Source organism: Labrus bergylta, chromosome 1 (assembly GCF_963930695.1).
Source record: "Labrus bergylta chromosome 1, fLabBer1.1, whole genome shotgun sequence".
Lineage (NCBI taxonomy): Eukaryota > Metazoa > Chordata > Actinopteri > Labriformes > Labridae > Labrus > Labrus bergylta.
The window spans coordinates 35,095,852-35,123,803 of record NC_089195.1 but is presented as its reverse complement, the minus strand read 5'-3'; the positions used below and the strand labels follow the sequence as shown (position 1 = coordinate 35,123,803).

At 43.3% G+C, this 27,952-nt stretch overlaps 3 protein-coding genes across 3 annotated transcripts; 2 read left to right on the top strand and 1 right to left on the bottom strand.

The window, feature by feature from the left end:
• Positions 1–2,892: 2,892 nt before the first annotated feature.
• On the bottom strand, positions 2,893–6,946 carry LOC110001105 (CD209 antigen-like protein C). The gene is made up of 6 exons (XM_020656538.3): positions 6,376–6,946; positions 6,031–6,132; positions 5,741–5,947; positions 4,397–4,533; positions 4,183–4,283; positions 2,893–3,949 (listed from the first exon to the last, which is right to left on the bottom strand). Exons 1-6 carry the CDS (start codon positions 6,524–6,526, stop codon positions 3,802–3,804), a joined length of 846 nt encoding a protein of 281 aa, XP_020512194.2. The 5' UTR covers positions 6,527–6,946; the 3' UTR covers positions 2,893–3,801.
• Positions 6,947–13,067: 6,121 nt separating this feature from the next.
• LOC110001106 (probable ATP-dependent RNA helicase DDX5) lies at positions 13,068–21,138 on the top strand. Its single transcript, XM_020656539.2, has 13 exons — positions 13,068–13,282; positions 15,258–15,441; positions 15,582–15,678; positions 15,788–15,921; positions 16,204–16,269; positions 16,676–16,817; positions 16,934–17,094; positions 17,429–17,601; positions 17,849–17,959; positions 18,078–18,139; positions 18,229–18,288; positions 19,761–19,982; positions 20,342–21,138. Exons 1-13 carry the CDS (start codon positions 13,242–13,244, stop codon positions 20,794–20,796), a joined length of 1,908 nt encoding a protein of 635 aa, XP_020512195.1. The 5' UTR covers positions 13,068–13,241; the 3' UTR covers positions 20,797–21,138.
• Positions 21,139–22,088: 950 nt separating this feature from the next.
• On the top strand, positions 22,089–27,920 carry polg2 (polymerase (DNA directed), gamma 2, accessory subunit). The gene is made up of 8 exons (XM_020660469.3): positions 22,089–22,868; positions 23,638–23,743; positions 23,845–23,950; positions 24,655–24,840; positions 24,923–25,060; positions 25,176–25,256; positions 26,549–26,640; positions 26,746–27,920. The coding sequence occupies exons 1-8, from the start codon at positions 22,379–22,381 to the stop codon at positions 26,909–26,911; spliced, it is 1,365 nt and encodes a 454-aa protein (XP_020516125.2). The 5' UTR covers positions 22,089–22,378; the 3' UTR covers positions 26,912–27,920.
• The last annotated feature ends 32 nt before the right edge of the window (positions 27,921–27,952 follow it).

Here is a 27,952-nt window from a genome sequence, read left to right as displayed (position 1 = left end):
CATCAACAGTAAGTGCATCAACTTATATTCATATATATTTTTAATGCATTTCTACTCTGCCCTCATTCCATGACATATTTCAAATAAGCATGCATTTTTCTCCAAATCCACTGATCCTCACCCACAGCTTGGTCAGTATGCTATGAAGTTCTGTCTTAATGAGATACCTGTGGCCTCTGAATGTCAATGTCAATGTTAGTACATCCAATCTGCATGAGGTGGAACAGTGTCTCATCTGTCAGTCTGTTTCTCTCTTTAGATTAGATGTGCTTCATTGTTGAGAAGTTGCTCTCACAGATGTAAGTGCTCCCAAATATGCCGGCCATTGAGAGTGCAAAATCCCTGAGGAGTGGAAAGCGTGACTCGGGTAGTAGTCTCCAGAAGGAGATTCCCCTCTCTTGGCGCTTTGCTTGGAAGAAGGGGTCTGACTGTAGTTCACACAGTTGAAGCTGCAGCTCAGGGGGCTGTGCACTGACAGCAGCAGAGAGCGGGTCAGTGAATAACACCATGCGTGGCTTCATGGTGTAGAAATCTTGAAAGCGGTTCTTAAACTGCTGCTGCAGTTTTTCTATCTGTACTTGAGAAGTGTTTTCTCGCATTCGGGGGCATCTTTGCGCATCTGTTCACATGAGGGGAAGTGTGCCAAATTTGGACGGTCAGATGAAAAGTCTTCCTTAAACAGGGTTAGTTTACTCTGAAATGCATTCACGTGTGCATATAGATCCGACACAGTCTGGCTTCTTCCCTGTAACTGCATATTCAGGTGATTAAGATGTGAGGTAATGTCTGCAAGGAAAGCCATGTCGAAGAGAAACTCTGTATCCCTGAGTTTACTGCAGTAAGCACTTGTATCGCATCGGATGCTGTCCTCCAAGAACACTGGGATTTCAGCGCGCAGCGCAAAAAACCTCTCCAAGCATTTCCCGCGGCTCATCCACCTTACCTCTGTGTGCATCTGTAAATCCCCATACACAGCGCTCACTTCATCCAAAAAGGCTACAAACGTCTTATGATTGAGAGACCTGTTCCCTCCTCGAATGAGATTGATAACCTTGGTAACTAAATCCATGACATGGCTGAAGTTCATTGACTTGGCACAGAGGGCCTCCTGTAATATCAAAATAAAAGGATTTAGCTACATTTTAACCTGTGATAAAAATTCTCACAAAGAATACCCACATTCTATTAATAGCTAGCAACAACGTTACCCACCTGATGTATGATGCAGTGCAGTATTGGACAGTCAACGCCACTCTGTTGGAGGAGCCCGGCGAATCCAGTGTGTTTTCATTGCATTGACGGCGCACCATCGATAACAACAGCTGATAGCTTGTCCAGTTTCAATAACTCCTCGTGCACTTCAAATGAACTGTCAATGGCTCGTGCATAAATAAGAAGCTGGCTAACATCCGTCACATCCATACTCTCATCCAACGCTAAGGAAAAGTACTTGCAGTCATCAATGACTTCTTTAAGCTTCACCTCAACATGATTTTGAATGACGAAAATTCTTCTGGTCACTGTGCGTCGGGATAGAGAGATCGTTTCAAAATTCTTAGCCATGTTATCGTCTCCAAAAGCTTTAGCCATCTCTACTGCACACCGCTTCACTATTTTCGCCATCTGACCATCCTCTATCGGTGGGCAGCATGAATTACAGCTGGGGTCTTGTTCAAATGAGTTGCTGGTTTCCAACGACAGTGACACCAATAATTTTTGTAAATTGACTTGCAGGCCACACAGAATGAGGATGGGGCAGCATGCGGCCCGCAGGCTGCCAGTTGCCCATCCCTGGTGTAGGGTTTGGTTTGAAAAAGGGCCTGTGTCTGTCTCTGTCCGAGGTGCTGAACTGACAGAAACAGAGCGGGTTGTTTATGTTTCTGTCCGAGGTGCTGAACCTGAGCAGAACTTTTGTCTTAAATTTTCACCAACAAGAACAAACACAGATATGCTGTTTGTCTGCCTGGTGGAGATTACAAGTGTTTTCTTTCTTGATATTACATAAAGATGGCGCCGTGGATGGATGCCTCGGTGTGTTGGTGCGCGTTGTTTTAATCTTTATTCCGATTGAAAGCGATTCTGGATTCATGATAATGAATAATGGGAGCAAATATAAAAGCCTAAGTAATCATGACCAATAACAACAGTCCTTACATACTCTAGAAGAATTGAAAAGGATTTAAAATGATTAAATTCAACATCAGAAATGTGTTATGACTCGGCAAGAGAGTACGGACCCAAAAGGAAAACTCCGGCCACAGAGGCACAATCCAAACAGTCTTTAACGAGGGACAACAAAATAACACAATGCCAAAAGAGCATTGGTAGCGAGAAAAACAAAATCCACAAAGGTAGAGACTTCCACGAGTAGGCGGGCAGGCACGAGCACAAAACACCAGGCACTGAGGCAGAGAGACACAGAGACACAGAGGTAGAAGTTAGCAACACACTAGCAGTTCACACAGAACGATACTTAGAGATGTCGGCCAAAAACGAGGTAAATACCACAGAGAGATATTGTATACTCAGACGACGAGTGGTGAAAGGACCGGAGTAGATAAACTGTTGGAGATGAGGATGATTGATTGCACCTGGGCTGCCTGGGGAGAAAACCACGCCCACCAGCACTCACACACACCTGACACACAGGGGAGGAGAAACAGAGGGTTGAGACAAACAGAGGAAAGCTAACAACAAACATGAGGAAGGGAGGGGCTGCTAAGGATGAACCATAACAAAATGAGACCATTCTGCAATGTTTACATCATTTATGTTTACACATGGAACAATGCCCATGTATATTTTTATGAGGGCAGATGCAGGTGGTCGTAACTTCAACTTTTTAAAAGCCTCAATCAGGTTTCTGTAGTGGTTTCTAAGTAAATCTTATGTTCTTAAACTGAGTTCTTTCTTAACCACTCTATAGTGACGACATTAAACTGTTTTACGCGTTGAGTTGGCTTCACACATGTTCCCATGTGTCCACGCTAAAACTACCGTGTTGCTCCGCCGTCACTCGTTTATTTCACTTAGACAGCATAACACATAACAATACACTTCACTTCCTGTCTCCTGATCACATGACTACGGAAGTCCTACAGAATCAGAACAAATCTACAAAATAAAATAGGAATAATCTCAGTAAATATTTTCAAGATAAACACAAACATATCATCAAACTTATTACTGCAAAATGCCGCTTACAGGTTTCTATGTCTTTTTACCTTTTCGGGATTCTGGCAAATGCATCACAGTGTTTCCACAGTGGTGCCATTGGGGCGGCCCGCCCCCCTTGAAGGTCAAGTTAATTAAAAAAATTAAAAAAATAAATAAATCTAAATTGTTTTTTTTTTTTAGATTTATTTTTGGGCTTTTTGTGCCTTTATTGTAGAGATAGGATAGTGGATAGAGTCAGAAATCAGGGAAAGAAGTCATTTAAGGATACCTTTCTGATAGAACAGGACAGCTGTCATTAAAAGTAACATGAACACCATTAAAGTGTTTGTGTCGGCGTCCGTCTGCCCCCCCCCCCCCCCAAAAAAAAAAAAGCTGTAAGCCTAGGTGAAACACTGCATTAGTATATTTGTGGATTTGTTCAAAAGTAAGGGACCTTACAAAATAATGGTTTCTCACCCAGTTAGCAATCATCCCACTGACACTGGACGCTGCGCAATCTTCCCAGCCTGAACATGAACTCTGTGTGAATATTTTCCCTTGAAAAGCAGCGTATAAACATCTGCACACCTTGACTTATCGCTGGCTTTTAGCATAAAGTCAGGAAGGTCAAAGGTGGACGCAGGGCTACATATTAAAAGTCTTTTCACAGATCCAGAATCTTCGAAGTTCACACGACTCATCATTCCAGCTGTTCACCAAAGCGTACATCTTTATTTCAGTGCAGTCTTCATCTCTGTTTGGAACACCATTTGGCTCCCTTGAGTTCCAGTAGCTGAAATTCCCAAGTAAAAAAATTATAAATATATTCTTCTCCTTTGGCCACTAACAAATTCTATTATTATAAATATTTCCAGAGAAAATGTTTTAATTACATATTTGATCAATTCATTCACATTCACAAAATGTAGTTTTTTGCTTTTAGGATCAGTAAAATTAGTTTTCAGCTCGAGATGTATCTTGAGATGTTATTGTGCATCAACGCAATGAATAAAGTAGAGTGCAAACCTTGTGTTCAGCGGAGTCCCATCCACCCATTTCCACGTCCCCTCTTTCTCTCTGTCAGACAGTCCGATCCACACGAGCTTCTGGAAACTTCTCGCAAAGTCCTTGTTGACAAAGAGGATCAGTCATTTACAAACCTGAAATATCAGCAGGTTCTAACGGTCCTCCATCTGCAATACTGATTTTATTTATGTCTCACACACACACACACACACACCTGTTCTTCTTTGCTGTTGATAATCATCAGGTCTGCACCTCTCTGTAAGCAGTCAGCTCTACTTTCTTGCCAGGGCTTCTCCAGAGAAGAAATGTAATAGAAACTTCCGTTGAAATGCACCCAACCTTTAAGGCCTTCTGTTGAAATAAGAAATTGTTGCAGAAAAATGCAAAGGTGGTCAACAAATTATGCAGAATAATTTTCGAATAACCGCAAAGCTGCACTCTATGCTATAACATGGTGTTTTTTAAGAGCTATTGTCTAAACTACTAAAGGAAAGTCATTTCAACTTCATCTATTGCCGACAGATTCCAAAGGAACGTGTGAAATCTGTTTCTGCACTCCGTAAATGATTGCGCCCTCTCTGGTCAATTGTCGAGTTTCCATTGCGCGTTCTGTGATCCATCTCTGGTGCATGCCAGAAGCAACGCTCTGCTCTCCTCAATGTACGCACCGAGTCTATTTTCAACGGGGCTTGCTGCAGGCAAACAGGGAGTTGGTCAAGGGAACGCACAGAGCATCTAGTCAATTTCAAAATATAATCACTGTACGGACTCCTGATTGTATATCCCATCACCTAATCAACATTACGTCCAAACAGGCACCAAACAAACAACAAATCAAGGCAAAGTAACCTGTTCTTTTTGCACTTTGTCCCCATTATACCCACGTTATCTTGCGCTCCACTTAAAGTCAAGGTTGGTCATTTCCTCCAGATCCACTTTTTAAAATTTTGGTTGAAATTGTCTTTAGGTCCTGACAGAAATTAATAACTCATGTGCCATGAAAAAGGAACCAAGAAAATATATCATCTTGAGGGCGCGTGGCTTTAGAGGGAGCACAGAGGGGAGGGGGTGCAGACGGAGCACTGAGGGAATGCTACTTTCAAAATCATGCTAGTTTTGGAAAATTACCAACCCTGCCTTTAAGCTTCAGAAACGGACCCAGTGGGTTATAGCGCGCACCGTCAGGTGGAGCAAAACCATGACGGAGACGGAACACAAGGATGCTGTGGAATCCATTCAACTAAAAAACGTTTTAAAAGTTCATTTCTTCTCATAGTGAGGACGGACGTGACAAAAGTTTACTGTTTCACAAAGCTGCATCATCAAGCAAGAAAACAAGAAGAAAATCAATTTCTTTATCTTTATTTTTTTGGACTAAAGGAATGACAGTTTGTGTTGCAGACTGAATCTGTTTCCCGAGGCATATAACGTTATCAGGTGATGATGGACTGTTAGACGGAACAAAGAGGGGCGGGGAGTGTCTCTAACTTTGATTTACATAATCTGTTCACACAAAACAAAGAGTTTAGTTTAACATGAACTGAAAATAAATATTTACCAAGAAGCTTTTTCTGAACCTCCTCCAATCTGTTTTGTAGCATGTCTCGTTCTTGAGCCAAATTGTTGTAGCTGCTCTGTAACTGGTTCCTCTCTTTGTCCAGGTTGTTGTAACTGCTCTGTAACTGGTTCCTTTCCTTGCTCAGGTTGTTGTTACTGATGTTCAACATGATCATGTCTGATTTCCATTCAGAGTTGTGTTTGTTGTCTGTTCATGAGTGAACAAAAGACAAACAGACGCTGTAAACAACCATCACTCAGATGTATTAACCCTGCTTATAACGTACTCACATTGGATCATCAGAGTAATGAGTCCAGTCAGGAGGAAAACACACAGCAGACCCAGACACACCGCTGCAATTCTGGACAAACTCTTCTTGAAGTGTCCGGCACCTGAAGGTGAAAGGTAAAATTGTGAGGTGTTTGTTTCTCAGTGAAAAAGCTAATGAATTCACAAATTCCATCACATCATGAACACATCCCCCCCCCCCCCCCCTTGCATCCTCTCCTCTTTTCATCTTGAGATACATCATGTCAGTGCCTTCATTTCTTTGATAATGACCTCATGAACAATGACAGGCAAACTCATCTCTGTGTGCCACTAGACTAGATGACATGGTTGTGTGGGTTCATTACCTGTGAGTGAAGTTCCCGCTGTGCTCATCTCCAGAGTCTGAAATATTTCTTCATTCGCATAAATAATCTCCGAGCCGTTTAGTAAACCCGTCCTTTTGCAAGGCTGGCCTGGAGGTTCATCTACATTAGCATATATGTCTGATTCATCCATGATGTTCAGCTTGGTGGTTTGGTTTAAGCTTAGTCCTGATGTACCAATGTGTGTTTCTGTTAGTATAATGATCACTATAAGCTGTTGTGTTCATATATAAGTTGTCCCCTTTGTGAGACAGTCAGCAGCTCTGGAGCGTGCAAAACAGGAACCTGAGGGTTGGTGGTGAAAGTATTCTGGGTGACCACTTACTGCAGCTGCATGACGGTGGTTTTCATTTTCTTGTGGAGCTGAATCTGAAACTCAAACCGTGATCGGGCTGAGTAACTACATGAGAAAACAGACGGACAGACAGACAGGAGCTGTTTTCACACAGCACTCCAAAAACTTTGTAATAAAGACGCTGCGGAAATCCAAGACGGCTGGCAAGGTCAGAGTCTGATACTATAATCGTAGATTTTGCCTTGGGCAGAGTGGGCAAGATAATACTGGTGAGCAGAAAAAGCAGCGTCATCACTCACGTGATAAAACGGCCATCACCCCCAGGAGAATCTTCCTGCTGCGTTCACACATCAGCCCACCCTGACTTCAAACATACATTTTTCAAGGGGGCTGGCAGGAAAAGTTGGGTGAAAAACAAGGCTGTTTGCATTCCCAAACGCAGCTATAACCCAAGAACCCTCTTTAAACTCTGTTTAAGTTTAAAGCTGTTTACTTTATTATCTCTGTGTTATATGTATATATATCTATAGATATAGATATAGATATTGTGATATAGTAATGAATCAGAGTGTTAAGAAATGAAGAGAGTGAAAATGTGTTATGTGGTCAGTTGTGAGAAACCGGTTGAGTCCTCTGGAGATATTAAAGGGAACAGAAACTATTTTGACTTCTGTAAAGCTGCAGATCTGAATCTACAACAATGAACAAAGTAGGAGGTAAATTATGCTTTTAATATATCATAAATCATAGAGATAGAGAAAGCTCTTATACTTTATCATAAAACAGTTTATCACAAGTCACAATTTAATTTGACTGCCATCAATATAGCAGATATCAAATATATCCTAACTTAAAAGGTCACATATTCAAAATCCTCTTCACCATGTTCCTCTAACTCTAATATGTGCCCCTTCTGTCTACAAACCCCCCAATGATGAGAAAAGTCCATCCTCTCCGTCTTTTGCCTGCTCAAACAGGCCGTTTGGAGATTTTCCCTTCATGACATCACAAAGGGCAGTAGCCCCTCCCCCAGGTGGGTGACACTCCCACAGCTAGGTGTTTGTTCTGCCCTCTGAGTCTGCCTTCTCACCGTAAACAATAGGACATGAAGCAAGAAAGCCAGAGTACACCCAAGCCCTTCCAGAGAGGGGGTGTGGTCAGACACAGCTCATTTACATATTTAAAGCTACAGACACAGAAACAGCCTGTTCTGAGCAGGGAAATAGAGGGGTTTATAGGCATGATCAAATACAGGATCAGAGTGGATTTAGAACAAGAAACTTCACACACATGTTTTGAGGCGGAGGAGGATATGTGACCTTTAAACTATCTGGGAGTTATTCCTTTACAATAAAATGACAGAGTGAAGTCAAACTCCCTCTGGACTTGTTGTTCTCAGCTCTGTGTTCGTTCGGGACGCTGAGTGAGGCTTGAATATGATCTCAGGTGAAATGATTGAAGAAGGAACCAGCAGGGGCCCAAAGAGGATATCCTGTTTTTGTCTTCCTCTTTCATATGCTTTCAGACTAACGTCTAATGTATCAGGAGTAACTACAGTGGGGAGAGAGAGAGAGCGATAATTAAACTGGCTCATTAATGTTTGGTAAATTTGGGGGGAAATAATGTCTGAGGACCTGTGCGTTCAGCCCGGACTTTGTAAGACAGTCCACCGTTACGAGGATGACAAGGACAGCGTGGTGAACATCTACGTCAGTGCAGAGAGCCTGAAGGTGTTTGACAACCCGTGGGAGGGCAGGTCACCGAATATACCTGAACCTGCAGAGGCTCAGCACCCAGGTAGGGACCTGTCAGGCATGAGCAGTGAGCAGTGAGCATGTGTGCAAAAATAACAAAGTGACATACATTTAACATTTTACTCCACGATCTGCTGCATGGTAATCTGTTGACTCTTAAACGTTATTTTAAACTGAATAAAACACAGCTTAACTAAAGTATTTATTGTACCACCTTTTGTGGATTATCTATCCATTAAGCGTCTGTGAATCACCAAAGAAGGAGGAGTCGGGCAGATTCAGCGTTTCGGGTTGTTGTGTGTCTCCTCCTCCTGGCTGGGATCGCGGCCCTCATTTACCTCAGGGTCCAAAGTGAGTTTTGTTTTTGTAATGCAGCTGAGTGTTGTGCAAAGAAAAAAGTACAGAAATTAGATCCTCAGTTGTGTTATATTACGGTAACATGTTGTTGTTGCTGTTGTTGTTGTTTTCCTGTATCGGTTCAAAAGTGAAGAATGACAAAGCCAGCTGGAAAAGAGAGAGGAAGGAGCTAATGGAAGAGAAAGAGAACTACAAAGAAATGTGTGAGCGGTTGTTTGAGATGTTCTGCGGTAAGTGAAATAAAACATGTTGTGTCATATACACTCTACACCTGTCCGAGTCAGAGCAGAAAGCAGGAAGTGTGCGCAGGTGTGAATCACACTGTGAGAACAATTAGTCATGGTAACGTATAACTCATTGTCAGTTTAAAGGTACAGTCAGCAGCTTGTTCCTACAAAATAAAATACAGACTTATACAAAAGTAAAGCCGCTGACTCATAACTTCTGGGCCGCCGTACATGTGTGGCTGTGACTGTCTGCAGACACCTTGACCTCTAAATGTCCTCTGACTGGACTTTCATGATTTGGTTGACTCGGGACGTTTCTGTGCGGAGAGCTGGTGTGTTTCCTCCAGCCAATGACAGTAAGCTTAGGAGTGGATACAATAGAGAACAAACCATATGATGTATTTATGTAGACCAACCCGGAAGTAGCATCGCCCATGTTTGAAGCGTTAATGCAGCCGACAGAAGTAAAAAGCTAACGTTATGCTACAAGCTAACGACACCACGGTGGGATGATTGTGACGTCACTAGCGTTATGCTTCAGACGATCTCCGATAAACTAATCCACGTAGCTTAATAAATAGTTTACTAACATAATATTCACCTTAACCTAAAGATTAAACCTACAGGAGACATCTCCGACTAGTGAGAGAGTTCCCGCCCTCTGTGTCCGGCGTGATGACCTTTAATGTCCCCGACAACCACTGTAGACACATTTAGCCTCTTGTTAGCAACCGCCTTTTTAAAGACGAGTAAAAACTTCAAACTTCACAAGTGGAGGTATTACCTAACGTAGTTTATGTGCTCTAACAAAACACCAACATCTCTTCAGCTTGTGTTAACCACAGACCTTATTTCAGGAGTCTAACCACAAACACATTCAAAATCCCCGTTGACTTTTAGACGTTAGACCCCATGGCGCTCAAATGCTAACTTACTTCCGAGTTTTAGGACTCAGTCCTGTGGCGCTCTATTCGGCAATTGGACGTGATTCAAAATTAGTTGGCTAATTTATTTACTGTTATAGGTCTTTAATTTTGGAATGGTAAATGGACTTGAGCTTGTATATATCTTTTCTAATCTTCTGACATCTCAATCATTATCTGTAAAGCGTCAATTCATAACAAGTGTTATCTCGAGACGCTTTACAAAAGAGTATATGGGGTAATGTGCAGGAAGGATTTCTTAGAGCGCTTTTCCACCGCAGGTCAAACTTACCCGCTGATGGCAGAGGCTGCAGTGTAAAGGGACCAGAAGTAACTCATTCACACACATTCACAGTGAAGCAATTCAAACGGACGTGGAAGACAGTGGCTTGTCCAGAAGGGTGGCCAGGCCCCTTCAAATCTGATTAGCCACCCCAGGTGCCGCCCCAATATCCAAATTTATGATTGGCTCTTTAGCTAATCAGAGGCGGGACTTAGGATGAAATCAACTATTCTGGCTGTCGTACTTTCAGTTTGCTCTTTCCACAAAAAAATCCAAGCAAAAATGTGTGCACACTGTCCGACTTGCAAAAGACTTACTCGCCGATAAATGTATTTTTGCACGTTAGACAGCGTATAAGAGTTTGCATGCAGTTTTCAAAGTACTTAAAATCATGATGATGCACTTCTTTGTTTTTGAGTCCCTAAAGAATCAAGAAAATAAGATTTATATGTTGCCACATATCATTAGTCGGGGATAGAAAGGGTACAAAAGATAAATTAATTTTGCATGCTTGTGCCCACAAACTTCAGGCCGCCCCTGCATAAGTCCGTGCCCCAGGTGTCCAAAAAGCCTGGACACGCCCCCGCGTAGCAACAAAGAAGAGAAAATTAGGAAGACATAATAAATCAGTTAAAACACATACAGCTGGAAACAAAGTGGCAATCAAAATCCTAAACTCTGCAGGAGAGGGAAGAACTTCAATCTCTAGAGTTTGCTGGAGGGCGCAGATTGCACAAAATGCAGATTAATCCAGTTCAGTGAGAGCTCGAGGGACTTTAAGAACGAGCCACTCAGTAGAACGGGGTCATGTGGTGCCTGAATTCCACTCCAACAGATCGATTGAGTTTTTGCCTAAATACTGATGAAGATCAGGTGTCTTTATTCTCTGAAAATCTGGTTTAATGTTTTGGTTGGTCATTTTTATCAAGAGTGAAGAGTGTGGGATGTCGTGTTTTCTGAAGAAAGTAAATCAACCCTTAAATACTGTGATAATTCAGAAAACGAACAGAGTAATTATTGCTCTGTGTTGAAGCTGATGTAAATGTTTCTCCTCTGAAATGCAGGAAAGAATAACTTAACATGTGCAGAACTGGACGGATGTAAAAAACCCTGATAGAGGAGGCGTCCAGGACCGGGTTGATCCAACACCGCTGGAAAAAAAGTTGAACCCAGTGTCTCTTCTCACCTCATCGACCAATCAAAATCAAGAAGAGGATGGACTTCTGATATTAACTTTGTCAACAACAATCACCGAGGAGAAACTAATCTGACGCGTCTTTGTGTGTCTAGAGCTGCTGCTAAGGAGTCCTTTACTTTTAATTTTCTTTAATTGGTGAATTTCTTTGAATAAAAGCAAAAATTTAGCATTAAGAGCAATTTAAAAAGTTCATACTGTCACTAGTGAGGGACGTGGAAGTGCAGCAAGCTATTTTTCACAATAGCAACAAAAGGCACCAGTTAGAAGTGCTCTGAAATTGACTCTGGACCAATCAGAGAGCCCCTTCTGATAGCAACTAAGTTCTTTTAGTGCGAGGAGGATGGACGTTTTCTCATCATTGTGGGGTTTGTAGACAGACTAGCGATACATATTAGTGTTAGAGAAACATGGTGAAGTGTATTTGACAGAATATGTGACCTTTAATTCACTTTAAATTTGGTTTAAAGTCCCCATGAAATGAAAAACAGGCATCCATATTCCAGATTTTAATCGATAATCTGCCAAATATATGTCAATAAAGCATCATCTGAGTATTTTTACATTTAAATAACTGTATTTTCTTTTCTTGTAAAACGTTCCAAATGTCTGATGATGCATCCTGCACTCAGGTGTGTTTACACAAGCGACCAATTGCTGGAGCCATTACTGGTGTTTTGTTTTGTTGGGCTGACCATTGGGTGGCACCGTGAGCCCAGGCAGGGCCAAAGTAAAACAACAACATGCAGAGGAAAAAGGAGGGGGTGCGGGGGGGGGGGGAATATATGTAAAAAATATATGTAGGGAATAAAGTTGAAATATCTTTCAACATTAAATTTGAAATATCGGTTGGAATAGTCAAAAAGTTGAGAAAAAGGTAAAAAAAAAAAAATGTGTAGATTTAAAAAAAAAAAAAAAAAATGAGAGAACAAATGTTGTGATAAAAGTTATAATACAAAAGAAACAAATTAAAAATGTTGACAAAAAATGTAAAATATTAAGGTTTTTTTTAATGTCTAAAAAAGAAGTTAAAATACAATTTTGGGTAATTTCAACTTTATTCTCCAAATTCTATTTCAATGTTTTCCTCAACATGATAATGAATAAAACAATTCCTGCTCTCGTGATTGTTCCCTTATCCTCTTCCGTGAAACATAAATGTTTCAGTCGTTTTTAAAACTCCTCCTGTCACGACATGCGAGACAAAATAGTACCACGGTGTTGCCGGCAGGTGTTACGCCGAGAAATGCACCCCTGCCAAGAATCGCATGCACCTCGCGGAAATGTTAGAAAAAGGTATAAATCTTATTTCCGGTGGCAGATCTGTGACTAAAAAGTATGAGAAGTTTATACTTATTAAAGATTAAGTGTCTTTATCGATCTGTAGACTTGGTAGAAGACGCATTTTCATTACCCTGTGTAAATATGACCTGCAAAAAGTGTTTGACTCCTAAGTGTCTTTAGAGTAAATTTAAAGGAGGGTGAAAAATAAAGGCAGAATTGTGTTTTGATGGTTGATGCAAAATAAGGGAGTGTGGAAATATTTCTGCATTCTCCTCGGCAGGGATGCAATTCTCGGCGTAACACCGGTGTGTGAGCGTACCGCGCATGGATACACTGTGATCCGCCTCGTGTGACGTCACATCCGTCTCTCCCAGAGGGACTTTTGTCTGCCGGCATTTTCTTTTTGTTTTGGCCGATTCCTCGGTGTCCACCCCTGAGACTAATCCTCTGAGTTTTGTTTGAGAGGCGTAAGGGATCCAGAAAGAAGTCGGATTTCTCCCCCCCCCCCCCACACGCTTCTCTGCTACACCATGCCCGGGTTTTCAGACCGAGATCGTGGCAGAGACAGAGGGTGAGTCCAGTACCAGCTCCGTCAGCGCTGTCATGGCGACGCTCTCTGGACCGTCACCGCCGCCTTGCCGTTTACGTGTTGTTGTTTAGTTGTTGTTTTAAGCTTCAATCGTCGTTTAAAGTTCCGTGTGAGAGCCGACACTCGTCCCGTCGTTTCTGTGTTACGTAGTTTTCTCCGGTTTCCGTGCCGACAAAGAGGTTAAAATGGCAGCTGGCGGCAGGTTGCGTGTGCATGTGACGCAGTCTCACCTGAAGAGCTGTGTCGCAGAGGCCGTGTTTGTTTTTAATTAAAGACTCGTTTTACAGCTTTAACGTCAGCTCCAGGGGCTTTTACTGGACGTTCAACTTGTTGTGATTCATTGGCGTGTTTACAATCCGGTGCCTGCTTGTTGAAGTGGAGATGGGGTTAGAAACTTTCCCGACATGTAGTCTGGAGCTCTGAGCTGTTTGGGTGTGACGTGAACACGATGTGTGCGTTACGTATTCAGATGTAACGATTCACTCAACGATACTGGGTTCACGATTCTCTCACGATTCATTTCACAAAATGAGACAAATGATGACTGATAGAGATTCCTCTAGGGGGCTGCACACCTGCCTGTCAGTGGGGAGGTGATGTGAGCTTCTCCTTGTGGTGACTGCTGCATCACGTTGGTTGTTCTATTTGTGTAGTTCTGTCTTCTTGTAGGGGGGCGGCAGTAGCTCAAGTCTGTGGGGGATTTGGGCTGGTGTCCCGGCGCGGACCAAATCTGGAAGTTGGTCTGGTAGCTGGAGAGGTGCCAGATCACATCCTGAGCACTGCTGAGGTGCCCCTGAGCAAGGCGCCGAACCCCCTCCATCAGCCCAGGAGCGCCCGCCGTGGGCCGCTCCGTCACTCTGACATGTCTCCATTAGTGCATGTCCATAGGATCCATAGGATGTGTGTGTTGCGTGACTTGGAGAGTAGAGATGAAAATTCAGCAAATAAGTTTTACTTTTTAATCTAGTGTGGGATGTCGTGTTTAATCTAGTCGTGTTTTCTGAAGAAAGTAAATCAACCCTTAAATACTGTGATGATTCAGAAAACGAACAGAGTAGTTACTGCTCTGTGTTGAAGCTGATGTAAATGTTTGTTTGTCTCGTCTGTTATCTTCTCACCTCTTTCATTTTCTGTCTCGGGGAAGCCAAAATGCTTCCACACCTCCGATTTAAAAGACGGTGGTGCGTCCTCTATTTCTAAATCTTGCTCTGCAGCTGCCGACCGCCTGATGCTGCTGCAAACGCTCTCTCGTCATTAAAAAATGATTTTAAAAGAAGTGACGCTCAGAAAGAAACACACAGGGGGACTAGAGCCCTTAAACACGCTGATCCAACCTTCACAACAGGGTCCTAAGACGCTGACTAGACTCTTCTCCTCTGTCGCCCCCCGGTGGTGGAATGAACTTCCAAACACCATTCGATTCAAGTCCCTCTGCACCTTTAAGAAAAAGCTAAAGACCCAGCTCTTTCATGAATACCTACTAACTTAATGATGATGGTCTCCATATTATTGATGATGATGATGGTAATGACGATGGTTTTTGTTTGATAACGACGACTTATAAGATGGTTTCTATACTGATTAGAGCTCTCAAGAACTGCCCTCAATGTTGTGCTTTGCCTCTGGTCACTTCCTGTCAGCACCTGTGTGTCCAATCAGACTCAAAGCTGATCGTTTGCTCTTACTGACATTGTTCCCTTTTTTCTAGATCCTTGCTTGTGTTGTTCTTACTCTCTGATGTACGTCGCTTTGGATAAAAGCGTCTGCTAAGTGAATTGTAGAATTTTAGAAACAGGTCTTAACAATATAAACAATAAGAATCACACGTCATTAAAAAAACAGCAACCGCGAGCAAGAGTGTCTTTTGTCTTTCAAACCACATCAAGGGTCTCGAGGGTTGCTGATCATTAAAGTGGTACTTGGCAAGTTTTTCATGCGTGTCCTTCTCTTACATAAGGTACGGTGGAGGACCCCCTCGTTTTGGCGGCGGCGGCGGAGGAGGCAGTAGGGGCGGACCCCCCCCTGGAAAGTTTGGAAACCCTGGCGAGAGGTTGCGGAAAAAACACTGGAACCTTGATGAACTTCCAAAGTTTCAGAAGAACTTCTACCAGGAGCATCCCGATGGAGCTCGTAGATCACTTGTAAGACCCCCTTTTTCGCTGTTTCCCTTTACCAACGGCTAAAACGCTCCGACCCCAACAATGAATAGATTGTTCTACATATTCATATGTGTTCCTCAGTTTAACAGTAGTCTTTTGTTTATTTCCTCTTCCAATCACAGCAAGAGGTTGAACAGTACCGGAGAAGCAAAGAGGTGACTGTCAAAGGCAGAGATTGTCCCAAACCAATTATCAAATTCCATGAAGCTGAATTTCCAAGTGAGTAGAAATTGATGCTATCACATAAACAATCTAGAACAGTCATTTTCTTATCTGCTTACGCTGGTAAAACAACGTTCAACCAAACTCGCGTACCTTTCTGCCCCAGGCTACGTTATGGACGTCATCAACAAACAAAACTGGACTGATCCAACTCCCATTCAGTCTCAGGGCTGGCCCGTCGCCCTGAGTGGGAAAGACATGGTTGGCATCGCTCAAACGGGGTCTGGGAAAACCCTCGCAGTAAGTGAATTATTTCCATATTGTGTTTTTTTTTTGTAAAGCCCTTATTGGTTTTATTTGTTCTTAACCTCTCTATTTAAAGAGTGGAATTGAATTTCATTTGAGATTAAATGTATCTACCAACCTGAATTAATGCTGACAGCTGTCTGCTGAGACTTTCTGCTCATGGTGTGGAAATTCAAGACTTTGAGGCGACTAGCGTGCATGAGCACTCTGATATGTGCACTACTAATCAGAATGTGTATTTAAACCTCTTTCCTTTTTATTTTTCTCTTTGTTTAGTATCTTTTGCCTGCTATTGTGCACATCCAACACCAGCCATTCTTGGAGCATGGAGATGGACCAATCGTGAGTACACAGAACATTGTTATAGTGTGTAAACCTGTTTGATTTATTTTGAAGAATATGAAATGACTTTTGAGCTTTCCCAGTCTTAAACTAAGGGCTCAGATAATGCAGATTTCAATATGCTGTGCCAAACAATTTGTAAACAAAGGTTGCTACTGTGATACTTTTAGATGGAACGTGTTGTAAAATGATAAAATCACTCAAAATCATCATCGCATTTGTGATAGATTGCATCGAAAAAGTACCAAAGCTTTGAGATAAACTACAGAACTTGAGCCACAAGTTTCTGAAAGTTTCCCCACCGGAGTGGTAGAAAACTTAAGTTGACTGAACTATCTAAAATAAAAGTCAAAGATGCAATATTCAAGTGAATCTGATTTTGTACATTGCATGCATCTTTCTTTAGTGCTTGGTGCTGGCACCGACCCGTGAGTTGGCTCAGCAGGTGCAGCAGGTGGCTGCTGAGTATGGCAGGGTTTCCCGTCTCAAGAGCACCTGCATCTACGGGGGTGCACCCAAAGGACCTCAAATCAGGGACCTTGAGAGGGGTATGCCTACTGTGTTACTCTCACTAAATCAATTAATTCAATTCATCTGGCCCTTCTCTGCTGTGAGGCATTTGTTTTCATTTTTAATTATTATTATTGTAACTTCTTTTTTTTAGGAGTTGAGATTTGCATTGCGACCCCAGGTCGTCTCATTGACTACCTGGAGTGTGGTAAGACTAATTTGCGCCGTTGCACCTACCTGGTGCTGGATGAAGCAGACCGCATGCTGGACATGGGATTTGAACCTCAGATCCGCAAAATCGTGGATCAAATTCGGGTAAGTCGTGTTGTTTAATTCAACATGAAAGATAATTTATAGCTTTTGAGACATCGGAGCAGATTGTCTCAGTTAAATGTGGACAAGAGTTTAAAATATTCAATGGCTATAAACGCTCTGTTCTGGAGCTCCCCTTACATTTCATTGTCGCTAACCAACAACAATAACTCAGTTCAGTTTCTAAAAAAGTATGAAGGTGTTCTGAAGGTAGGAATTAAAAGCATATTGACCAAACAATCCGCTTCAAATACATTATCAGTCAAGCTCTTATTAATACCAGATATCCAGCTGCTGTGACCACATTTCAAAGTCCTCCTTTCTGCCTGTACACCAGCCAGACCGTCAGACCCTGATGTGGAGTGCCACCTGGCCTAAGGAAGTCCGGCAGCTGGCTGAGGACTTCCTGAAGGAATACGTCCAGATCAACATCGGCGCGCTGCAGCTCAGTGCCAACCACAACATCCTGCAGATTGTAGACGTCTGCAATGACATGGAGAAGGAAGACAAGTGAGTGGATGATTCCCTCTTAGAGAGTCTGTGAGCCGACTGATGCAGGAAAGTCTTTGTGTCGGACCTTTTTTAAAGGCTCGTTGTTCAAGAAACATTTCTGTCTGGATCGACACTAAAACGATGCATTACATTTATTTTTTGACTTTCACTATTTTATTTAAAGTCAACAGAATACAAAATGAGTAGGTTATGGTAGAAACAAAGTGTTGGCAAATCATTAACTTTCTATTCTCTTCTCTGTCAGACTGATCCGTTTGTTGGAGGAGATAATGAGCGAAAAGGAGAACAAGACCATTATTTTTGTGGAGACCAAAAGGCGTTGTGATGAGCTCACCAGGAGGATGAGAAGAGACGGGTAAGGTTCTCTTCTTTCTCGCAGCGCAATAGGGAATAGGCTTTGATAAACGATTTCATTTAAACTTACTTTACTTTCTTTTAAATCATTTGTTTTCTGTTTAATCTGTTTGTCACAGGTGGCCGGCAATGGGGATTCATGGAGACAAGAGCCAGCAGGAGAGGGACTGGGTCCTTAATGGTGAGACTATTGAATCACATTGAAAGTACGACATGAAGTAGATTAAAGCTGCCTTATAATTGACTCAAATTGTTTTCCTCTCTCTTCAGAGTTCAGGTATGGCAAAGCTCCAATCCTCATCGCGACAGATGTGGCCTCCCGTGGATTGGGTCAGTATGATTTCAAGTAGCATCACTTCCTTATCAGTGTTACACTTATTTTAAAGAAAGTGGTTTTGCTTTCTTTAACTTTTCTATGCATTTTCTGAGTTTTTCTCACCTTAAGGTGGAGTCTTTGTGGCAGGCGCTAGGCATGACAGTCCCAGGCCTCGAGAGGGAGAAGGATGACATATTGGAAGTGCTCTACTGGCTTGCCACCCAGTGGGCGTAGAGAGGTGAAAGCTCTTGTGTGCCAGTGATCTTCAAAAGGCTGTGTGGCTAAGCCTTTGTCTCTGATATGTTGTTGAAATACACACACATCTGTTCTCTGTCCATGGATTTCACCTGACAAACGCCATCCAGCTGTTTCCAACTCAAACGTAAAAAAAAGAGAGAAAAAAAAAGACATGCTTGATGTTGTGACTTTTGCCTTGCATGCTGTTTTGTTACAGAGCGCTGTATTGCAAGTCACTTGTTTGAGATTTGGAACAAATTTTTACCTTTGGGAGCTCTTATCACATAGCATGGGTGCTTGTGAGCCTGTCAAAGCTTTCAGTTGTTTTCTTTTCCCGTCAAAGTGCTGGATTCCTTGAAATGGAGAGAGCAGTTTGAAATCTTGTATTCGTCTCTGAAAATTGATGAGACCTGGCACATGTGTTTAGGGGGTAGTGGGAACACCTAGTGAGAGGAGAAAGAGAGTGAGACAGCTCAAACCAAAGTTCCTCCCTCGCCTGCGTTTTAAAGTCATGTCGAGACCTGCCAACGAGAGACATTTTCTCAAGTGAACACTGGCTTCTTGAAGGATCTTGCCTTGATGAGACTGATGAAGTGGGTTGTGGGAATTGTTCTGTGCTCGCTGAGGGGTCCCACAGGGATCAATGCTCGGGCCTTTTCTCATGTTTTTTTGAACCGGGCCCCTGCTCAAATTAGTACTTGGTCTATTTTGTCTTGGCAAGACGCGCAGTGCGGCCTTTTAATATCAAGCTTCTTTTGAGAGTGTACTGGGAAAAACGGACCTACAAAAAGTACCACACATTGGTCCTATATTGGCACATGAGGAGGCCCCAGTGCATATCGTGGCCCAACTGCGTAGAAGCTCCTGGAAGTCACTTGACAATTTGTGAGGGATTTCGCTGCATTGGGAAAGGACTAGTGAATGCATACTCCTTTATGGTAAGCCTTAAATCCATTTTTTTTTCTCCCTTGGTTAACAAAAGGGAGAGTGAAGGTCTTTTGGATCATTTTGATTATGGTAAGCAATTGGAGTGTGCATCGTTTCTCTCTTCCCACAGTAGTATTCCCGTGGAGTAGATGTATTCACAATCTTATGCTGTCCTAACACGTTTTCCCTCCACAGCCTAACGACCTCTTCTCTTCCCCAGCCGTCACAGCTGCTAACTTTTACCTTTGATCTGGCTGTTGTGGTGTGCAAAATCCTGTGTGGCCTCCATGTTTTGTTTTGCCACACTGCAACACTTTCACAGATGTGGAGGATGTGAAATTTGTCATCAATTATGACTACCCTAACTCCTCCGAGGATTATATCCACCGCATTGGACGCACAGCCCGCAGTCAAAAAACGGGCACAGCCTACACCTTCTTCACCCCCAACAACATGAAACAAGCCAGCGACCTGATCTCTGTGCTCCGCGAGGCCAACCAGGCCATTAACCCCAAACTCATCCAGATGGCAGAGGACAGAGGAGGTAAAATCTGTACTTGTTTACATTAATTAACATATCGAGTATAAGGAAGATCAAAGTTAATTTAGACCTGTCATTGTATGGTCGTAATTGCCGTGTGCCGTTTTCCGTCAACCGTCTAAGCTAACCAGCGATCCACTTCGGCTAATGCTGCGAGCCTCTCTACCTACATCAGCCACGTTAGGAGTGAACAGACCAATCAGGAAGATTTTAGGAGCAGCTTTTACCCAGAATTTTCAGGAGTGCATTTGTGAAAACAACTGAAACTCATGTTACAATTTAAATGTGAGAAACCCAGACTTTTTTATTTTATTTGAATGGTGTCTCCTTTGTTTTTTTTCTTCTGTCTTCACGTCATCCAGGTCGTGGAAGGGGGGGAAGAGGAGGCTACAAGGATGATCGTCGGGATAGGTATTCTGGGGGTGGGAGGAGCAGCTTTGGTGGTGGTAGCTACAGGGACAGGGACGGTGATAGAGGGTTTGGCGGGGGGCCCAAGAGTGCCTTTGGCGGCAACAAGGCTCAAAACGGTGGCAGCTATGGGGGTAACAGCGGTAACTCTAGTGGTAGCTATGGCAACAACAATTATAATAACAGCAACGGACAGGGTAATTTTGGTGGTCCGCCAAACCAGGTGGGTGCCTTTGGTAACCAAAGCTTTCAGGGGCCCCCTCAGTTCGGGGCCATGCAGAGGGCCGCTCAGAATGGTATGAACCACCCTCCATTCCCGTTCAGCTCGCAGCCGCCACCACAGGCCCAACAGCCACCACCCCCTCCGCCAATGGTGCCCTACCCCATGCCGCCACCTTTCCAACAGTAGATCATATTCGCACAATAAATGGAACCAACATGATTTTTGTTCAGTCCTGAAATCTTACAGGATGATGATGATTATTCTTATTATCCTTTGTACTGTTTAACTTTGTTTTGCTTACAGCAGGGTTGGAATTATTCAATACACCCAGAGCATTATTTGACTATAGTGCAACTTTGATTGCGGCACTTTTCCTTGACTGTTTTTTTTTTTGTTACATTCCTCAGTAACTTATTTTTACTAGGTAATGCAGTGTTTTCAGTTTGTGGTATGTTTAAAGTGATATAATGAGGATCGTATAAAAAAGGGTACGTGTTGGCCCTTTTAAATAAAAATAAGAAAATGGGACTTATGTGTTGTGTTTTCTGTTTGGTTTTTAGACATTTTGGTTACAAGAATCATCACAACGAGGCGAGTTGGTGCCTCCAAACTATGAATGCACACATACAGTGTCATCAACCTGATAGAAAGCAGCTGGCTACAGCCTTCCCTTTGCAGCTCCTAAACATCAAACCAAACTAACCGAGACCAAGACCAGAGTGCTCCAAGACCAAGACCCTATATATCACTCAAAAATCCTCATCTTGTGTGCAACGGGTGTGTCCCTCACTTAGACAATAACATGGGAAAGTTGTGGCCGTAATCGGTGGATAAAAGTCAAACTACAAATGAATTGAAGTTGTTAGTTCTTTTAAAAAGAGGCGTTTTCCTTCTAATGATGTCGAATAGTGGTGGTCATGACCGGTGTTGATTTAATATGTGGAGTCCGCCCAGTCTGAGACCGAGACAAGATCAAGTAAAAATGCTTTCAATTCCAAGACGAGACCTTCAAAAAGTGGTCTTGAGACCAAGACTGAAATCGAGTCCTAAAATACTGAAGAATAGTTTTAAAAAATGCTATTTATCCATAAACATAAACTACACATCGGCAGATCACCTGAGCACTAAAACATCCGACACTAAGAAAAGTCCTGATGATGTACAGACTCAGAGAGCACAGTCGAAAGAGCTGGCTCCCACAGGAGGCCACTCCCACTGTGACACCTTACAGGTAGAGACAGAGCCTCACATCACGTCCCAAATATCAGACTGTGAGAGTCGAATCCTTCCTCTAATAGCACACGTTAACCCTGAGTTTGAACACACAACACACAAAAACAATATAATAAAATCAATTAACTCCTAAAATAACAACATTAATTGAACTAAGTTAATTCTTCCCGCGGGGGGGCAGCACTGCACTTCTCAGTGAACAGCCTGCCGGAATTCAATTCGAAGAAGAAGTAGAATGACTTCCGGGTTATGCGCCACATGTGTTTCCTGTGAATTTCAAACTTGTTGTGAGACATGAGATACTTACAGATTTACTGCAAGGACAACTACATTTGATCTTTTATACTAACCTACACGCGCTAACACTTCCGGTGTTCCACATGAATCATCACTTGACCAGACCAATGCCTTTGTGAAACTTTAACTCTTCTTCGTTTACTGTTTGTGACAGTGTGTGACCCGTAGTGAGGTGTCGGATTTGCACCCTGTATGAGTGTTCCTCGCTGCAATAGACGATCTTTGCAGGCTCTTCACCATGCTGACTCTCTGCGTCAGAAACGTCCTGTTCAGAAGTTTCCCGTCCCAGAGCAGCAGCGACGCTGTGCAGCTCACTGTGAGACCCTGCAGCTCATCCAGGGCTCAGGAGGAGGACCTGCACCAGACCAGGACTCTGCTGCGGCTCTGCGTGGACAGGTACTTCCTCTCACCTGGTGAAGCCAACATGGAGCTGTTCCGGCGCGGGATGAGCTGCAGGTACGGACCTCTGGGCACCGAGCTGAGGAGAAACCTGCTGGAGCAGTGGTGGCACTCTGTGAGCCGGACCACAGCTCAGGTGTTTGGGATAAACACCCTGAGTAGCAGCAGCGGGGACACAGCCACAGGTGCTCCAAGAAAACTGAACATTGTTGAGAATGAACATATCAAACAAATATTGGAAGAGAAAGAAGTGAGTAAGGATCTGCTCATCCAGAAGATACAGGTGCTCCTTCAGAGATCCCCGACTGGGAGGACAAGCTGCCTTCAAGGTAGGATGCTGCAGACGAGACTGCCAGATTTGAATGGTCTATACTTCCCCCAAATAACGGTGACAGCAACTGGGGACCCACTAACCCTGGAGGAGGTGAAAGAAACATTTCATGTTGCCCACTATGACCAAAACACATCATATTATTCTACTAACTTATTGTGAGAAACGCTAGAAGCAGAACACCCGTGATCTCTTGAACTACGTTTTTTGTATATTTGACAATAAGAGAAATGCTATTTTTGGAAGGAATCTCATGACCCCACTCTCAGTGTCCAACGACCCCCCATGGGGTCCCGACGACCCCCACTTTGGGAACCACTGGTCTATAACATGGACAAGTACCAAAGCTTTGAAAAAAAACACAGATCTTGAGTCATATTTGAAAGCGAGTTGCAGAGAGAGGAGCGGTGGTCTTCTTTTGAGTCCTTTTGGTGTCTCATAAAAACACAAGCTGTTGGTTTATCTCTCTGACAGACAGGCAGAGGAAGTGACACTTCCTTAATTGCACAGATACATTTGAAACCGTTGTCAGGGTATTTGTGCAATTTAGACGGTGCAGGAGTTTGATTGATCCAAAGGCAACTGGACTTGGTTGAAGACCTTGAAGACGTTTCACCTCTCCTCCCTCCAAAAGGCTTCTTGACCTGAAACTGTTTCCTACCTCACTCTCTGAATGTCTATCAGCATAATGTTTCCTACTTCTCCGTCTTTACTGCGCAACATGGGAAAACCCAGAAGGTGAACGTGTCGTCGGGTTTTGTTCTCAGGTGCCTTGGAGCAGTTTGTTCCTTCGTTGGAGCTGGTGAACAGGAAGCTGCCGTTTGGCCTGGCAGAGACTGGTCTGTGTTTTCAGCCCTCAGGTGGCTCTGGTTGGTGAGGCTTCATCTCCTGCCTGTCTCTCTGTTTGTCTCATTTTTACAGATCTGAAGAAGTGCTGTTTTTTTATGAATTAATTCATTAATTTTTTCTTTCAGCCCCGGTGAGGTCACTCGGGCGTCTCTGGTTTGGTTCTGCTCGGCTCGTGCCTCCTCTCAGTGGCTGGATCACTGGACGAGACAGAGGCTGAAATGGTGGAGGAAAGTGAGTGTGTGAGGAAGTGTCTCCTCTGAAAGATGTTCAAAGCTGAAGCAACTTCTAGAGTCGCCTTGTACACCTTGTTACCTTCTTAGGGTGTCAAAACCTTCGATGCTTCAATACTTTTCAAACCACTTGTTTCAAAACGACACAATTTGTTGAGATTACTCGAGAGTCTTTTCAAAAACCTTCAGATCTTCACTCGTGTTTTTAACCAAGTTGTCGAGACAGAGGGATCGTTGTCTGAATTACCCAAATACATTGCCAATGTTTGTGCAATTTGTTGGTAATTTAAAAACAAGAAATGATTTGTTACTGGGTGCCTTTCACTTTTATTTATGATGCAGTTGTTTTGAAACACATCACTATCTTTTCTGCAATCATATCTAAGTTTAAAAGCCGTATAGATAATGGACTGATGGAGGTTGGAGGGGAGAAGAGATAATATCCTTTTTATTTTCTTGCTCCAATACAGTCTAAAAAGGTCCAAATATGTAATGACTTAACATCCATGACACATAATAAATAAACATTTATGACTGCATGATACACTCCAACACTCATCCAACACTAAATTTCCCCCCCAGGTAGTCGCTAATGTTTTTAAATTCAAGGTGTGAGTTTGTGAAGAGGGAGCTGTCACTTTAAATCATTTTGAAATCATGAGAACTTCAGCCACATGGAATCAATACCTCGTGTCTTTCCTCCAGTTCGCCCTGTCTCCGTCAGACTTCAGCAGTAGCGACGTGCCCGAGGAGGAGCTGGAGAAGGCGGCGTCCCGCGGGGTGAGGATCATCTACAGCTTCCCGTGGGGGGAGGAGACGCTGGAGACGCTGTGGAACCGAGGAGACGCTGAGCTGCTGCGGACACACGGAGGAGATCGCTCCAAGCTGCAGGTCAGCTGGCTGCTTTTTATTCAGCGCCGTCGCTGCCTCGTCGTCAGAGTAACCACCTGCAGTGTGTTCGTTTGTCTTCCAGTGTCGAGACGGCCGGAAGTCAGTCCCTCACGTCATCTCTGTGACCGCCAACGTGGACCGTGGAGCGCTGGCTTTTCTATCCAACTCACTCCAAACGCTCAAGAAAGAAGACAGCCGACAGAGGCTGCAGCAGAGGAAGGTGAAGACTAACTGGCTTTGTTTTTCTCTTCCAGCCTCACACTCGGGCTCCTCTCTTTGTGATGTTCTTCTCTGTTTTTTTGACTGAACTTTCTTTGGCTCTCTGGTGATTTTAGGTTCTGAAGCTGCATCCAGTGCTGGCTCCGGTCAAAGTGGCTTTAGATATTGGCAGAGGAGCGTCTGTGGAGCTGAGACAGGTAAGACAAAAGATGATGGATGCGCCTTAACCGTGGGTCAAGTGCTGAGTGCAAAGGTTCTCTCTAGCAGCCTCAGGACCCACCTTCAACTCCTTCATGTCAAATTGTGACCCAAATTTCAGATATTTTTCAACCAATCAGATTTAATTAAAGGCTTTAAATGTGATTTCTCACACTTTAATGTAGCAGAAATCAAGTATATCCTCTGAAAATAACTCTGAGTCCAGCTGTCTGTGATGTTTACCGAGCCGTATCTACAACGTGTTTACATCGCCAGGACAGCTGGCTGACTCCTCCCCTCGTGTATAAAAGTTGTTTAATTGAGGGACTAGAGAAAAGAAGAATAACATACTGTACTCACTGCTTAACTGTGTTTCTAGATCACGCTCATTTCAGGTAAATTTACATGCAGTGTGAAGATACCAGCATAATAAAGATCGCTAGCATTAGCATGCTAACACAACAATGCAGCGCGAGTTGTTTTGGTTTCATGCTGGAGCTCAAGGGCGACATCTGCTGGATCAAAACATCACATATAAAGACTTTAATGATGATTTGTGCAGTTTGGACCGCAGACGGTAGAAAACGTAACAGAAGGAAGGAAACGCTTCATAGATTTTTTGACACCATGTTTTTTTTCAGATACATATTAGACCCACTTTTGGGTCTCGACTTTGAATGTCACTTTGACACAGTAATTTTCAAACACATTAGAACCCCCCCCCTTCCCCCCGCCGTCACCGCACAGACTCAAAGTTTTCATTACTTAATTTAACCATTGCAATAACGAGCCTAAAGCCAACCGCCTGGTGACAATCAGAGAGGACCGCCATTCACCAGAAACACAAGTCAATCATCTGGATCGTGGTCGAGTGCAGCTCTCTTTTTCTTTACGATGTTACCTGCTGGTGTGAACACCCGTTCAGAGCGCACAGGCGTTCATGGTACACACAAATATTTGCGAGCCAGCTTGGAGAGTTGCGGTTTTGCAGCGACCCTGTGTCTCTCCACCAAAAGCAGCGGGCTGCTGTCTGCACAGAGAGACGAGTCTCACTCGTGTAAATTTGCATCTCCTGAATCCTTGTGAATTTTCCTGACTTGTACCTGCTGCGTACACTCAACATGACTTTACACGGAAATCTAACCCAGAGGGGGTGACAGGAAAAAAAAAAGTCTGGGTGAAAAAGTTGTCCTTTGTGTTCATAAATGCAGCTCACACTGGAAATGTGTGTTTGTGTTCACTGAGTAGGTGTCGGTTAAAGTGGATAAATGAGAATGTCATTCCTCTGCAGGTTTGTGAAGGGCTGCTGAAGGAGTTCATGGAGGCAAAGATCTCGACGTGGCCCGGGTATCTGGAAACATCAGCGGGGCAGCTGAACACAAAGTGAGCCGCGTGTAGCCTCGTAGTGGAGGCAGAAGCAGATTTATTTTCACCAGAGCTCCTCTAGTTCTACACTGATGTGTATCGTTGTTGCCGGTGCAATTTCAGGTATGACGAGATGGGCGTGCTTTTCACCGTGGTGGTCAACGAGAACACGTTGGAGAGCGGCCTCCTTCAAGTCCGCAGCAGAGACACCACCGTCAGAGAGACGATGCACATCTCTGAGATCAAGAAGTTCCTCTCCAGATATATAACCGCTGCCGACAACGTCTGAGGGGACCCTTTGTTTGAGCAACTCAACGGAGCTTCAGGATACTGGGCAAGGGGGGTCGGCACTATACCGGATTTTAAACAAGGCGATACTAGAAAACATCCAACGATATCAAAAACTATTCTGATTCCACGGCAACAAACATGGATGTCCTACTGCTGAATCCAGATGTGTGTGCGGTCCTTTTTTACTGAAGTCAGTGTGTGTCCTTCCTCTGGCTCCGCTCTGCTCCGTCTGTGCAGATTCCTCTGCAGCAGACACACAAGGCTTCTGTTTCTGCAGGATGCCGGAGCACGGAGCATCAATTTACCATAGAGCAGATCAAGCGGGACAGGAAGTCAGACACAGAAACAACATTAAAACATCTGGTTTACTTTGAGAGTTAAACACTGAGGTTGGGTTAGGCACTCAATGTTGGAGAATTTCCGGTTATTAATTACCAAAAAACTGAAAGCAAACTCCTGCACATTGTCTTTATTCAGTAAAAATATGTTAGACATTGTCGCCTTCAGAAGAGCTGAGCAGACATTTAACTCAGTTTTTCCAGTGGTAAGTAAAATCAAGTTCTTTTTCTGGAGAGCTCAACTGACCTCTCATCATCTCAGGATTACAACGCTGATTCTCCAGTGATAACGAGGTCATTGCAGCTTTGTTATCACAGGAAAAGAAGCATTGTTACCCTGAGATAATGAGATAAATAGGTCAAAATGTAAAAATGAACACAGTAGTGTACTTGTTAGCTCGAGAAAACAGATTGAGAAGAGAGTTCTGCTTAGTGTGTCTGTGTGTCAGCTCTGTGTGTTTGTAAGAGACGTAAAGTTTGAGTCTTTGTGAGACGCCTAAAGGAGAAACATCCGTACCAGCAGTTTAGGATTTAAACAGATCGTTGGCTTCGTCTCATCTTACAGCCTCCTCTCAAAGCTCAGTTCTCATAACGAGCGGTCAGGTCCATGTCGCTGACTGAATTCTGATGCTTTTTATTCATTTATATTAAACGTTCTCTTTGATATTATATTATTTTTAGTGTGTTTTATTTGTTATTTA

Excerpts from the sequence above, each read along its gene's own strand:
- LOC110001105 (XM_020656538.3), bottom strand. The coding sequence starts at position 6,526 with ATGGATGAATCAGACATATATGCTAATGTAGATGAACCTCCAGGCCAG. Across the intron at positions 6,133-6,375 it reads AGCGGGAACTTCACTCACAG|GTGCCGGACACTTCAAGAAG; the intron begins GTAATGAACCCA and ends TTTCACCTTCAG. Across the intron at positions 3,950-4,182 it reads GGGACTCCGCTGAACACAAG|CTACTGGAACTCAAGGGAGC; the intron begins GTTTGCACTCTA and ends TGGGAATTTCAG.
- LOC110001106 (XM_020656539.2), top strand. The coding sequence starts at position 13,242 with ATGCCCGGGTTTTCAGACCGAGATCGTGGCAGAGACAGAGG. Across the intron at positions 13,283-15,257 it reads GATCGTGGCAGAGACAGAGG|GTACGGTGGAGGACCCCCTC; the intron begins GTGAGTCCAGTA and ends CTCTTACATAAG. Across the intron at positions 15,922-16,203 it reads GGTCTGGGAAAACCCTCGCA|TATCTTTTGCCTGCTATTGT; the intron begins GTAAGTGAATTA and ends CTCTTTGTTTAG.
- polg2 (XM_020660469.3), top strand. The coding sequence starts at position 22,379 with ATGCTGACTCTCTGCGTCAGAAACGTCCTGTTCAGAAGTTTCCCGTCC. Across the intron at positions 23,744-23,844 it reads CCCTCAGGTGGCTCTGGTTG|CCCCGGTGAGGTCACTCGGG; the intron begins GTGAGGCTTCAT and ends TTTTTCTTTCAG. Across the intron at positions 23,951-24,654 it reads GGCTGAAATGGTGGAGGAAA|TTCGCCCTGTCTCCGTCAGA; the intron begins GTGAGTGTGTGA and ends TCTTTCCTCCAG.